Below are 13,498 nucleotides of genomic sequence, written 5' to 3'. Positions count from 1 at the left end.
TCAGCCTTGTGGTACATTTTGATGGCGTTTGTACGCCCTCCAAAAAGGGCTTGTCGTGGGTCGAGGCGTTCTTTGGGCCTGTAAGTGTTGAGGTGCGCCTGAACAGATGGGTCTGAACGTTTTAGCGCCTCCCACTCACATTCCCACATTACCACCACACGCAGACCATGCACGCTTTTCAACGCTGATATTTTTTCACAGAATGAGTGGTACAGACTGCCATAGGGTTTTTTGGTGACAGGATTCACTTCGGTCTGGACGCAACACTTGACACATCCGTGAAAAAAGCATCCCGCAAACTCGTAGCAGGTGTTTGTGGCCGTGTTATACCCGTCCACAAAAAACTGCCCAAATCGGTGCTCACCGCGGTTCAAAGCGTGTCTAATCTCGGAGCCTTCTACCTTGGCCACGTATTCCAGCCACTGCATAGACACCTCAGAATAGGTTTTATTCTGCTAGGTGTATGCGCCTTCATACGTGAGGGCGAGGGTGTCTTTGGGTAGAAAACGCGTTTTGAAAACGCCCATGCAACTCGACGCCAGTGTCGTAAACGCGAACGGGTCGAGGTCTGTGCACCTGATAAATGTCTCACGATAAATTAGACAGGCCTTGCGAAGCACTTCTACATCATTAACACAGTAGTGGCGAATTTCTGTCTGGAAATCAAAGGTTTTCTCACGGACGGTGTCATACCACATCATGAACCTATGCTTGTCGCTGTCAGACATGGTGTTGTACCCGTAATAAGAGGGGTCGGGGTATTTGCCCACATAGTACTCGTTCGCCTCGGTGTTGAACTTGTGCGGAAAATACCCCTTCTCCATGTCCTCAAAACCCATGGCAGCCGGTGTCCTGGATAAACGCATGGGTAGAAAGCTGAAAGAATCGATCCAGCGTTGCTGGAATGCCTTGTCATACATCAGGATGACCCTACTGCCACGCATGGTTACTGTGGGAGGGATCCCCTGTTGCACAAAATATTCCAGCAGTATGTAATTATCAAACCCAGAGGCGTTGTGTGCAATAAATGTGTACCCCTTATATTTTGGCTGCCGGTACCGTTTAACAAACGTGTCAACGCATTTCAGGGTGTTGAAACAAAATTTGTTTCCCTCTGTGTCCATAGCGCACACAAAGTTTGCTTCGTGCTTGCCCTCGTGATAACGCGTCTCAAAATCAAAAAATATGTATTTTGTGTGTGGGGTTTGTTTTTTCAGCGGCTGGATAAAACACTGGTGTACCGCATCGCTCTCATTTAGGGCCTCACCGCAGTGTGTACACTTTGGTGGTGTGCATTTATGCTGCGTTCTTACCGCCTTGTAGGTTTTACCGCACTCTTCACAATATTTCACTTTGTCACACGGCGCTGCGTCGTGTTTAGAGTGAGGGTGTTTATGCTGATGATAGCAGTGTCTGGACTTGCAGATTCGTTTACACTCTGTACATTTTACAGTGGCCCCTGTGTGCATGTGACACGGTGTATAACAAACATTGCAGAGGTATTTACAAACGTGCTTAAACGGTTCTGTGTATGAACCGTAACAGTAGTCACACACATAGGTACCGCCAAAGAAACCGGATTTATTTACAATCAGGTAATAATGGTCATTGTGCAGGTACATCCACACAGTGCTGGCGTGTACTGCGTCATGGGTTTTGTAACACTGTAGGTGTTTACGCCCTGAACCATGGTGGAATACTACGATTTTTAGGTTTAAGTGATTTTCAAATTTTGTGATATCAGAGAGCGACACCTTGTGGGTTTCATCAAATCCTACAGCGCTATGCAGTTGTTTAGCATACTGCATTTTATCAGCGGCAGACAAGCTTTCATTAACAAAATGGGCGAGACAAAGAGAGAAACAAAGACTGTTCTGAGACCCATCGTTTTCAGGGTTATACAGGTGCCTTCCCTTCTTGGATAAAATTTCATCATAAGGGACGCTTCCTAGCCTCAGTCTAGAGCCAGCACCACTACTACCACGTGCCACGGTCACAACAAACTCCAGATCATCATCTGTCAGCGACGTGTCATTACTCTGCACAACTTGAGAGATCACCTCCAAAAACTCGTCAGCGTTATATGCGTTGTCAGAGCTTAAAACAGCTTGCACATCGCTGGCTAGAGATGGTCCTCTCAAAACCACATTTAATACACTACCTGCAGGAGAGTCCTCTAAGGCTGCACCAATCACGCCTGACAACCTCTCTCTAACACTGTCAATTGCCTGGGTGATATTATCAAGACTAACGTCTCTGAAATCGACCCTCTGGCGAAATTCGGCAGCGTTGAATCTAGGTATGTCACGGACACACAACTGTGCACCGCCTGTACTGGTAGACGGCACAGCGGGTGTTCCTTCTACCGGATTTCCTGCACCGTGTTGACAGACCATAGAGTTACTCACAGAACCGACAGCAACATGTTCAGCAGAGACCCCACGATCACACACATTCACACCAGAGACCCCACGATCACACACATTCACACCAGAGACACTCACGGCCCCAGAACCGACAGCAGCATGTTCAGCAGAGACCCCACTATCACGCACACATTCACACCGGAGACACTCACAGTCCCAGAACTGACAGCAGCGGCATGGTGAGGCTATATTATCATCACTGTTATTATCATTGTCACTGTTGTTATTATTATTAACACCGATTTCTACAATAACAGCAGCATTAGATGTAGCGGGAGTAGCAGCAACACCAGAACCTGAACCACATGCGTGTGGTGGTGATGGCGATGATGATGAGGATAAAATTCTGTCTCTTAAAAACAGCGCTGTTCTCTTCTCTATCCCCCGCATTCTTTTTAAAATGTATCTGGACCAGCGCATAACACTGCTGTGGCTAGCCAATACATCTGGTCCAGAGGGTGTGTTAAAACGTTCCCTAACTGTACCTGTCAAAGCACGCCGCCCCTCTGTAGTGCACTGGGACGAATCGACATTATCAGTAAAATGTGTGCTTTCGTCATCGGTGTCATAACGACCATCCCGACCTGAGTGCTCATTCGTTTTTAACAGTTTCCTTGGTGGTGCCATTATCTACGTCTACTTACTGTGTGTTCCTGTTTTTCTACACAATGCGTCTACTAGATTATTTATTGATGTTGTGGTTGTGTGCTGTAGTTCAATTAAGGTACCGACGCTCTGTTTAATCAACTGTACCTGTGTATTAAGGGCTCTGTAGCGTCGCTTGTTAGTTTTACTGTTCCTAATCAGGTTTCGCCGCTCGCTTGCCAGGAGGAGGTATCGCGTCTCGGCAATTCTTTTCTGCCGCTGTTCGCGCTTGATTAACCTAGCCTGCTGCCTGCACCTGATTTTGAGCAAAACGTTCTCTCTTGCTAGAGCAGCCTCTGGTATGGGAGAATTAGAGGGTGAGACAGGGTCGGTAATAGGCTGAGGAGGAGTAGGTGGAGGCGGGGTGGACGGCGGGGACGTATGGTTTACGACACTCTCAACACCGGCATCAACAACCACCCCTACTGAAGGAGACAGGGGGAGAGGGACAGGAGGCTGAGGAGGGCTGGAGGGCGGGGGCGTATGGTTTACGACACTCTCAACACCGGCATCAACAACCACACCTACTGGAGGAGGCAGGGGGAGAGGGATAGGCTGAGGAGGGGTAGTTGGAGGCGGGGTGGAGGCTTGGCCTGGATATGCGTCAACAAATACCACGCTCTCATCAACAGCATCAACAACAACACCAACAGCTGATGGGGGAGGCCTGGGAAGAGGGATAGGGGATGGAGGGGGGAGGAGGACCCTGGGGGGTAGCGGCGGGGTGGAGGCCTGGCCTGGATATACGTCAACAAATACTATGCTCTCCTCTTCACCATTTTCAACAACAACGTCAGCAAAAACAGCGGGAGGGGGAGGAAATGAAGCGGGTATAGGTGATAATGTCAGTAAATTGGGTAAGTTACTGTGTCTGTAATCACCAGTACTGTCTAACAGGTCATCAAAATCTGGAATATAGTCATCACCTCTTAATAATGTAGGGATTGTGGGGAGATTCCCCACACACACACCTCTCCCCGCTGCGGGAGCAGAAGCAGCACCAGTATCAGCAACGCCAGCCTTCACAGGTGTACTTGTAGAAAACAGATCTTTGCTTACTTCGTGCTGATGCTGTAGGCTGGTGTCCAGTGGTGGGAAGAGCGACTCCTGCTGACTCCACAAAGCCTCTACAGATATTCCCTCGTGAAATAGCCGCCGGTGCGGAGGAGGAGGAGGAGGAGATGGTCCGTGTTCCTCACTGATCGATGCCCTCTCACGCTGCTGGGCGCCCGCTGTTCCGCCGACTTCCTCTCGGCCGTTAGAAAACGAGTTCACAGACTCCCCGACCTCCTCGAATGTGTCGTTGAAGCACTCCTCAACACTCGCTGGAGCCGGTTCTACACCTCCTGATCCTTGTGCGCTCCACGCTCCACCCGCAGATAATCCCTGGGCAACCAGTAACGCAGCTACCGCAGCGTTTGTTTCTTGCGTGGCCGTCAGCTCAGGCGGTTGAGTACTGTTTATTAAAAAAAATAAAATAAAAAAAATTACAACATTAACGTTATCATTATTATTAATATTATTATTATCATATTAGGCTGCTATTATTATTATTATTATTATTATTATTATATATAACGACGTGTCTTACGTGAGAAATCCTTGTCCTGACGGTGTAACCCTCTGGAAATTTTCAGATGGGTAGTCCTGGTGAATCGCCCAGGCACTGTTATGGAAAAACAAAAAAAACGATATGTTAGCAGTATTCTGTATCCGACACATATTAGCATAATATTCATATAAAGTAGCATTAAAACATTATGTCTTACGTGTTAAACCCGCTAGAGAACTGATGGAGGGGTCTCAGCGGCCTGCGCTGTGCACTGTGGAGAAAGAGGAGGTAAAACAGATGTTTACAATGATGCCGCAAGCATTCCCCCATTAATGATAAATAAAATATATAAAGAAAACAGTCTTACGGTATAAAATCTCTAGCAGCAGAGGCTGGAGGGTCTGTTCTGCGCCTTTTCAACGAAAGTGAGCGTCTTTGTGTTGCAGCTGGAAAGTAATACCATTATTTAGCCTAGTAACACACTCTTTAAAATAATAATAATAAAATACATTCATTAGGTCAAGATTTAAAACGAAAATACATTCATTATGTTTAGAATTTAATATCAGTAATAATGAAAATAAGTAAACACACACACACACACACGATCACACACACACACACACACACACACACAACGAAATGTTATTTTAACTTACGGCCGGTGCGGCGGGGTGCAGGGGCACGGTTTTCAACTCCGGAATCGGGGTGGGGGGGGGGGGGGGGGGGGGTGTCTGAGGGAGGGGATTATTACGCAAGGAGGGGCTTTTGATTAGCCAATAGCTACGGTTTCATTCGGAACCACCCCCAGAAGGAGGCGCTATGTTTAACCAATGAGAGCAGGATTTCATATGACGTTTGTGGGGGAGGGGATTGGGGGAGGGGCGTGTGTGAGGGGGGGACGCACGCACGTTTCGCGTGCACACACGCACGCGCGGTTCACGTGCACGCACGCGCATTTCACGTGCACGCGCAAAGCTGGTCCCTATATACTACTGACATGAAACGTGGTACATGGACTATAAATGACATCCAAATACTGCTCAAAAAATTTGGTCCCAATCGGCCTTATGGGGGCGCTATAACATAGAGTGTAAAGCTTGAAAGGCTCTGCCCGCCGCACCACAAGTGCTATTGACTTGAAATTTTACACACACATCCTCCTGATAGTTCTCTACAAAAAAGCCTCTTGCACCATGAATGCCACCCTTACAGAATTTTTGCTAATTTTAATAATGTTAAAAACATTAAAATGAATAAGCTTTTGAAATATTTGTGCTATCAACACCAAACTTGGTATGAGGCATCGGGGGACCGAGACACTCATTTCTATTATAAATGAGCAAGATCGGACGAAAAACACGGCTGCCGTCAAGCAAAATGTCCTTGGAAAGGGCGGGGCTTAGCGAATATTGGCTGTAAAATGTTAACCATTTTTCCGATCGTCACAAAACTGGGTAAATATCATCAGAAGGGGACCAAGATCACACCCAAAAAAAGATTTTGAGATTGGCACATAGGGGGCGCCACCGCCATTCCCAGATATTCCCGTTTTTTTCCCAAACTGTTTTCCCATTGAAAATGAATTACGGAATCTTCAAAAATCACAAAATTTCAAATGGTAACTACAGATTCATACTTTCAGCTAGAAACTCCATTCAAACTGGAAAATATTCAGCAATTCCTTGACTTTTTACATATGATTCAACTTTTCAATCCCATTCAAACTTTCCAAAAATATTCAGCGTTTTCTGAAACTTGGTTATAATGGAAGTCAATGAGAAAATCCTTCAAACTCACTCATCTTCACCCACACTTCACGAACTCATACATTGAAATGTTGACATTGCCATGGACTTTCAGTGACTGATTCATATTTTCCATATCTCTTTTAGTTTTTCTACACCAGCTGTTTAAAAATCATGAAATTTTCAGCCCTTCTCAGAATTTATAATGGGTGTGTATTGCGTGGAATGTTGAGAGTTAGAGTGGGTGATGTCATCGCTAGAATGCACAGCACCTCTGAAATCATCAAGAAATTTTCTCTTAAACTTGCTGGTGCGGCCACATCGTTCACTCTACATACACAAATTGTACACCAAATTGTAGGAAAAGCCATTCCGGTCGCAGAGGTGCGACCGCTGAAGAAAATGGATTTAGGGTTTTGGCTGCAGGTGGTCTAAAAGGACAACAAGTCCAACCAACTGCCCCATTCACTTTCCGGATATTAGGTTGTGTCTAAGTACAGCAGGTTTCACAACAGGTTGGCAGAGGCTAGAAATAGGCATCATGGCAGGGTGTACAATTTCTCCATTAGCATTTACTATGGCAATGGAAGTAATCATCAGGGCTTCTAAGTGGGTGGTAGGTGGGGAGAGACGGCAGAATGGGTTGCATCTTCCACCAGTTAGGGCTTACATGGATGACATGACACTGGTGACCACAACAATGCCATGTACAAAGAGGCTACTAGAGAAGGTAAATAAGAACCTCAAGTGGGCCAGCATGAAAATCAAGCCTAGTAAATCTAGAAGCATCTCGATATGTAGAGGGAAGTTAAGTGATAGGAAGTTTGTCATAGATGATGAGGACATCCCAACAATTAGGGAAAAGTCAGTAAAGAGCTTAGGTAGGTGGTACAATGTAGAGTTGAATGATAAGGAACAGGTGGTGAAATTTAGAAAAGATGTGGCTGAAGGATTGGATAGAATAGATAAATCAGAACTTCCAGGAAAGTTGAAGTTGTGGTGTTTGCAATTTGGGCTATATCCTAGGTTAATGTGGCCATTGTCAGTTTATGAAATTCCAATATCTGTTGTGGAGAGAATGGAAAGGTCGGTTAGCTCCTACATTAGGAAGTGGTTGGGCGCTCCTAGGTGCCTAAGTAGTGTTGCATTGTATGGAAAAGGGATACTTCAGCTGCCAGTATCTAGTTTAACAGAGGAATTTAAATGTACCAAGGTCAGGACAGAGCTCTTGTTATCTGGGAGTAAGGACGTGGTAGTTAGGAGTGTGGTTCCAAATCCAACCAAGGGGAGGAAGTGGAACCCAAGATCGGCAGTTCAGGAGGCAGAGGCAGCTCTTAGACATGCAGAGATTGTAGGTAATGTTCAGTTTGGCCGGGGAGGCCTGGGGCTTGGCTCAGGTAAACCGGTATGGAATACAGCAGGCCTCAAAGATAAAAGAAAGCTGGTCGTAGAACAGATACGCAGACAGGAAGAGATAGTAAGGGGTGCAAAGGTAGTGGCCCAGGCTAAACAGGGACAGTGGTTGAATTGGGAAAGTGTAGAGAAGAGGAAGCTTAGTTGGAGGGACCTGTGGAGTATGGAGGAGAATCGTATTAGATTCCTGGTAGGGGCTACATACGATGTGTTACCAACCCCCCAGAACCTAAAACTGTGGGTAAATGAGGACCCATCATGCCCATTGTGTTCACGTACCGCAACTTTAAAGCATATTTTGTCAGGCTGTAAAGTTAGCTTGTCACAAGGCCGATATACATGGCGACATAATCAGGTGTTGAAATGTTTAGCTGCAGGCATCGAAGGGAAACGAAGACAGGTGAATTCAGAAGGTGTTAAGGATAGGGGCTTAGTAATTCAGTTTGTCCGTGAGGGAGAGAAATACAGAAGGGATAAGTTAGTGAGGAGGCAAGGGTGTGGCCGCCTAGAAGGTGCTTGTGATTGGGAAATGCAAGTAGATTTAGGGGGAAAGCTTGTTGTTCCTCAGGAAATAGTCTGTACCAGGCAGAGGCCTGACTTAGTGTTGTGGTCAGTGAGTCAACAGATAGTTTATTTCATTGAGCTGACAGTTCCTTGGGAAGACTCAGTGGAAGAAGCCTATGAAAGAAAAAAGCTCAGATATGCAGACTTAGGAGCAGAAGCTGAGCAGCGAGGATGGAAGACTAGGATTTGTCCAGTGGAAGTGGGGTGTAGGGGATTCATAGCAAGATCAACTGTCTCACTCCTGAGGGAACTCGGAGTGCGGGGACAGAATTTGAGGAAGACAGTGAGGGAAATGTCAGATGAAGCAATTAAATGCAGCCAGTTTATCTATTACAGAAGAAATAATGTCAGCTGGGGGCCAGCAGGGGGAACTACTAAGCAGGGCACATAACTCCTTGAGATCAGGTGGAGAGATCCACTTCCTGTCAGGAGAAATCCAGGAAGAGGAAGTATTTAAGTGTGGGAGTGGCCTATTGGAATCCATTTTGTTTGAGGCCATGCGGCAAGGTGAGTGTGCTTGCTGATCCTGTAAGTCCAGTTAGCTCCTTTAACTTTAGCTTATATTGTAGTTATGCTATGTAGTGTGTGAAATAGAGTATGGTGAATGTGACAGGAAAGCTAGTATCAGCATTGCTTCTGCCTGGAGCTCGCATGGAGCCTGGGTTTGGTTGAAGATGGCAGTGCTGTTTGGGCTGAGAAAGCCATGTGTAAGTAAGAAGGAAATCCAGGAAGAGGAAGGTTATTTAAGTGTGGGAGTGGCCTATTTGAATCCATTTTGTTTGAGACCATGCTGCAAAGTGAGTGTGTTTGCTGATCCTGTGAGTTCATTTATCTCCTTTAACTTTAGTTTACATTGTAGTTATGCTATGTAGCGTGTGAAATAGAGTATGGTGAATGTGCTAGTAAAGGTAGTATCAGCATTGCTTCTGCCTGGAGCTCGCATAAACGGAGCCTGGGCTTGGTTGAAGTTGGCAGTGCTGTTTGGGCTGAGATCACTGTCCAGCCTCCTGGAGGTGTCATTGTTGTGAGGGCTCGTCCTGGGGAGGTAGACTGTACAGCCTAACCCGGTGGGGGAGTGTGATAGCCTAACAAGGCTTCCTTCCCTGGGTCTACCTCCTCTGTGGTAGTATAGGTAAGATAAAGGAGGTTGTTCGGTTAGTGTGGGGAGCAGTGAGACCTGGCATTAGGGGAGTGTCTCTGGGACGCCAGAGATCACTGTCTAGCCTCCTGGAGGTGTCGTGGGACTAACTAGACGAAACACCGGTGAAAGGAGGTTCCCACCCGATGACCCCAAAGACATATTAGTTATCACTGCTCACGGGTCTGTATAGTTAAGCCTTGCCATAATAGCTTATCGTAGGGCTTAGGAGGATTATTCACTGAGTGCTGATCCCTTTTTTTTTTTTTTTTTTTTTTTGTTAGAGCACAAACTTCTTGTGTTTATTTGAATTCCATGTTAAGTGAGAGCCCAAATTTCTGGAAGAAAGCAGACCATTCCACTTATGTCCATCATGGCTCTGGCCTCATTTTTCACACCACAGAAATGAAATTTACACCTTTGTGATCCGCATCCTGTCCTCTCGCTCACGGTGTGCTTTTTGTAGCTGTAGCACTTACGGTTTTTCATTAAACAGTTGGAGTTTGAGAGGAACTTTTGGCTCAGTTTCTGCCTCTTCTTGGTGTATTTAAATTTGACTGTGCCATTGCCAACTGGTGATTGGCTGAATCAACTCCAGCCATTCGGCCAATCGTCTGTGTGTCACAGCACAGTCAAATTTGAATATTTCAGCAACCTGACTTCTTTGCAGTTAAAGCCTCATCATACAGAGGTAATTACATATGTGTCAGTCTGCCTGTCTGGGTCTGTCTGTCTCTGTCTTTCTGTGTCCATCTTGGACATTTTAGACTGCAGTCTTTTTTAGCTGTTAAGTTAAGCTGTTTTTTCTATCTGTAAGTGGACATACAAACAGACTCACACATACACAAACGCGCGACAGCACGTGAACATACACACATTCAGGCATGCACACACACACAGACACACAGTGATACATTTACTGCTATTAATAATTAGCGTATTGCTATGGGGATACTAGTTGGCAGCGAGCATCAGGCACACTCAAAATTTCATGTGAAATTTTCTAGTTCATTCATTCACTCATTCATTCATTCTTGAAAATGAAAATTTCATTCATGAAAATTTCAAATGCTCTGCAGAGATCAGATGAAGGCCACAGGATTTGTTTAAAGCCAACTTCCCAATTGCATATTTGAACCTAGCAACAGCTTTCTTTTTAATTTCACTCTCAGGTCCATGCCTTGATTTACCAGCAATAACCCAATTTTTAAAAGTTTCTCTGGCTTGCTGGTGGAGTTCATCCACATACTCATTCCAGCCTGGCCTGAAGCTGTACTTCTTTGCTTTTCTCTGAATGAGTGGTTTACTAGCCTCATTCAGACCCTGCGCAATTCTGTCATATAGTACACATAGCTCTTCTTTGTGATTTGGCATACCACAGTTGAAATTATCACACATTATAGCATCATATGGAATTTCAGTGTTACCTATGGTCTTCTCAGTCAAGTCATGATAATGTAGCAGGTCGTTCTCTGAGAGTTTAGCCCACTCAATTTTCCCACCATGATTAACCTGATTATCATCCGTGGTCATTGTAGGTAGGTTTTCTACATTGAGCATAATGGAGACAGGCATGTGGTCCATTGTTGCAAACCCATACAAAATCTCAACTTTATCCACACATTCATGGGCATCAGCTGTGCTTACACAATGATCTAGCCAGGATGTTGTATTCCAAGCCTCACTGACATATGTATAGCTATCTGTTGGCAAATGGATCTTACTTGTTAACAAGAGCTTATTATCATGACAAAATTCAACTAGGTATCGGCCAAACACAGACTTCCTATCAGAGATATCTGCATTCAAATCACCCATTACATAAATACGGGTACATTCATTTTCCTCAATAAAAGAGCCAATAAAAGCAAGCTTTTGAAGATATTCGTCCTCGTTACTGGAACATTCATAAGGTGTGTAAACATTCAAAATGATAAGAACATTACCATTATAAGAAACTTTTATTGCAACACACCAGTCTACTCTCAATCTAATCACACTGATCAGAGGGTCATATTTTTTATGCCACATAATGGCCACACCTCCAGGTATTCTGCCTTGAACCAACCCCAAGCTCAAATCTGTGGTTGACTCCCCCACCCCATGGAAGTTACTATGAACAGAGTTAAGCTTGTCCAGGTCCTGTTTAGCAAGAACAGTTTCTTGTAGACAAAGAATGTCAGTTTCCCCAAGGAGTTTGTCAACAACAAGTCGCCGTGCCTTATCCGCTGCATTGTGTCCTAGACGCAGGCCGCGTGTGTTATATGACACAATTCTCATGAGAAGTAGACAAATCTTATGCATGTCACCCAAGTAAGCAGCGATGGACGAAATGATTACTGCATGTCATTTACCCAAGCTTTCTCTTTACATCATGTTTCTCTCCACTCTCCTTTCTGCTTACATGTATAACTCCTTGTATGTTCACACAGTTGATCCTGGGTTCCAACTCCAATGTAGTTACTCAGTCTTGTTAATCATTAATGATATGGTGCAGATTTTAAGTTTAATACTATTATGGCCAGGACAGTCTGACAGACTGACAAACAGACATTGCAGGTCTCTCTCACTCTGTGAGTTTTGCTAATATTTGATGACTTCCCATCCTACAACATAAGTGAAACAAACATGATGTCAGGACATTTTTTACCCTTGAAGAGGGCGGCACATGTAGGCCTATTTTAGATTTAGTAAAATGCCACAGATTAGCCTATGTTTTTGGAACTTCACCTGGTTGAACAATATGGTAAATAGGCCTACTATCATTTTGATTTCATTTGATTTGGAAACATAAAACATTACATAACATTTTTATAGACTAGTGGTTGTTCAGGTGGGGTTAAGAAAGATAAACACAAAAAGCAATGTTGTAGGAATTGAGCAGAGAGAAAACAATGACACAGAGTACTGGGCCTATCCTATTTGTACCTAGCTAATGCATCTGGGTCTCGTTTCAATTTGGTTTTTCCGTAATTTGGTTTTGAAAGAGAAAACGGGAAAACGGAAGCACTTCCGTTATTTCGTTTTGTGTCTCAAAACGGAATAACGGGAAAACGGCCATATTTCCGTAAATCCGTTTTATTTTGAAGACAAAATATCAAACTATCAAAAGGTACACGGACCCTCACTACCACATAATACCACTTCATGCAAATGAAGCTATTATGTCATGTTTGAATAAAAAAGCCTGCATGTGCACATGTTGCTATAGTTATGTGACTTTTGAGGTCACGTGAATATATTTAGAATGGTTTGATAATTTGCCACTTAGACCATGGGGAGGAGACCAGCTGAGTAAACTCATACTAGTAAATTCATACTTTCCGAGATATTTCCGATTTTTCCCAAATCCTTTTCCCATTGGGAATGCATTACGGAATCCTCAAAAATCTAAAAATTTCACCTTTTTTCAAACTGTGACTACCGATTCATACTTTCAGCTAGAAACTCCATTCAAAATGGAAAATATTCATCATTTTGCTGACTTTTTACATATGATTCAACTTTTCAATCCCATTCAAACTTTCCAAAATATTCAGCATTTTGTGAAACTTTGTTATAATGGAAGTCAATGAGAAAATCCTTCAAACTCACTCATCTTCACCCACACATCACGAATTCATACATTGACGTAGAAACTCCATTCCAACTCTCAAACGTTGATGCTGCCATCGACTTTCAGGAACTAATTCAAATTTTCAATATCTCTTTTAGTTTTTCTACAAAGTCAGTTTAAAATACATGAAGTTTTCAGCCCTTCTCAGACTTTATAATGGGTGTGTATTGCGTGAGCTAGAGTGGGTGATGTCATCACTAGAGTGGAGAGCAGCTGTAAACTCATCAAGAAATTTTCTCTTCAACTTGCTCATACAGCCACAATTTTCACTGAACATACACAATTTATACCAAAAAACGTAGGAAAATTTGTCCTGGTCACAGAAATGGTGACATGGAATCTGTCACACGTACACATTTTTGCTGAGCGGCTCCAAAGTAAAGGGAGCGCCGATTT

General features: G+C 44.2%; 1 protein-coding gene across 1 annotated transcript; it reads right to left on the bottom strand.

Moving 5' to 3' along the window:
* Positions 1 to 1,319: 1,319 nt before the first annotated feature.
* On the bottom strand, positions 1,320 to 11,070 carry LOC144462804 (uncharacterized). The gene is made up of 5 exons (XM_078167476.1): positions 10,914 to 11,070; positions 4,991 to 5,069; positions 4,841 to 4,894; positions 4,663 to 4,737; positions 1,320 to 4,527 (listed from the first exon to the last, which is right to left on the bottom strand). Exons 1-5 carry the CDS (start codon positions 11,068 to 11,070, stop codon positions 3,063 to 3,065), a joined length of 1,830 nt encoding a protein of 609 aa, XP_078023602.1. The 3' UTR covers positions 1,320 to 3,062.
* Between the last annotated feature and the right edge of the window lie 2,428 nt (positions 11,071 to 13,498).

The sequence above is a fragment of the Epinephelus lanceolatus genome, chromosome 4 (genome assembly GCF_041903045.1).
Source record: "Epinephelus lanceolatus isolate andai-2023 chromosome 4, ASM4190304v1, whole genome shotgun sequence".
Classification (NCBI taxonomy): domain Eukaryota; kingdom Metazoa; phylum Chordata; class Actinopteri; order Perciformes; family Serranidae; genus Epinephelus; species Epinephelus lanceolatus.
This window is presented reverse-complemented; position numbering and strand designations above follow the sequence as displayed.

Coding starts and splice junctions, on each gene's coding strand:
- LOC144462804 (XM_078167476.1), bottom strand. CDS start 11,070: ATGGACCACATGCCTGTCTCCATTATGCTCAATGTAGAAAACCTACCT. Junction 4,738..4,840: donor TTCTCTAGCGGGTTTAACAC/GTAAGACATAAT, acceptor TTTCCATAACAG/TGCCTGGGCGATTCACCAGG. Junction 4,528..4,662: donor TCAGGACAAGGATTTCTCAC/GTAAGACACGTC, acceptor TTTAATAAACAG/TACTCAACCGCCTGAGCTGA.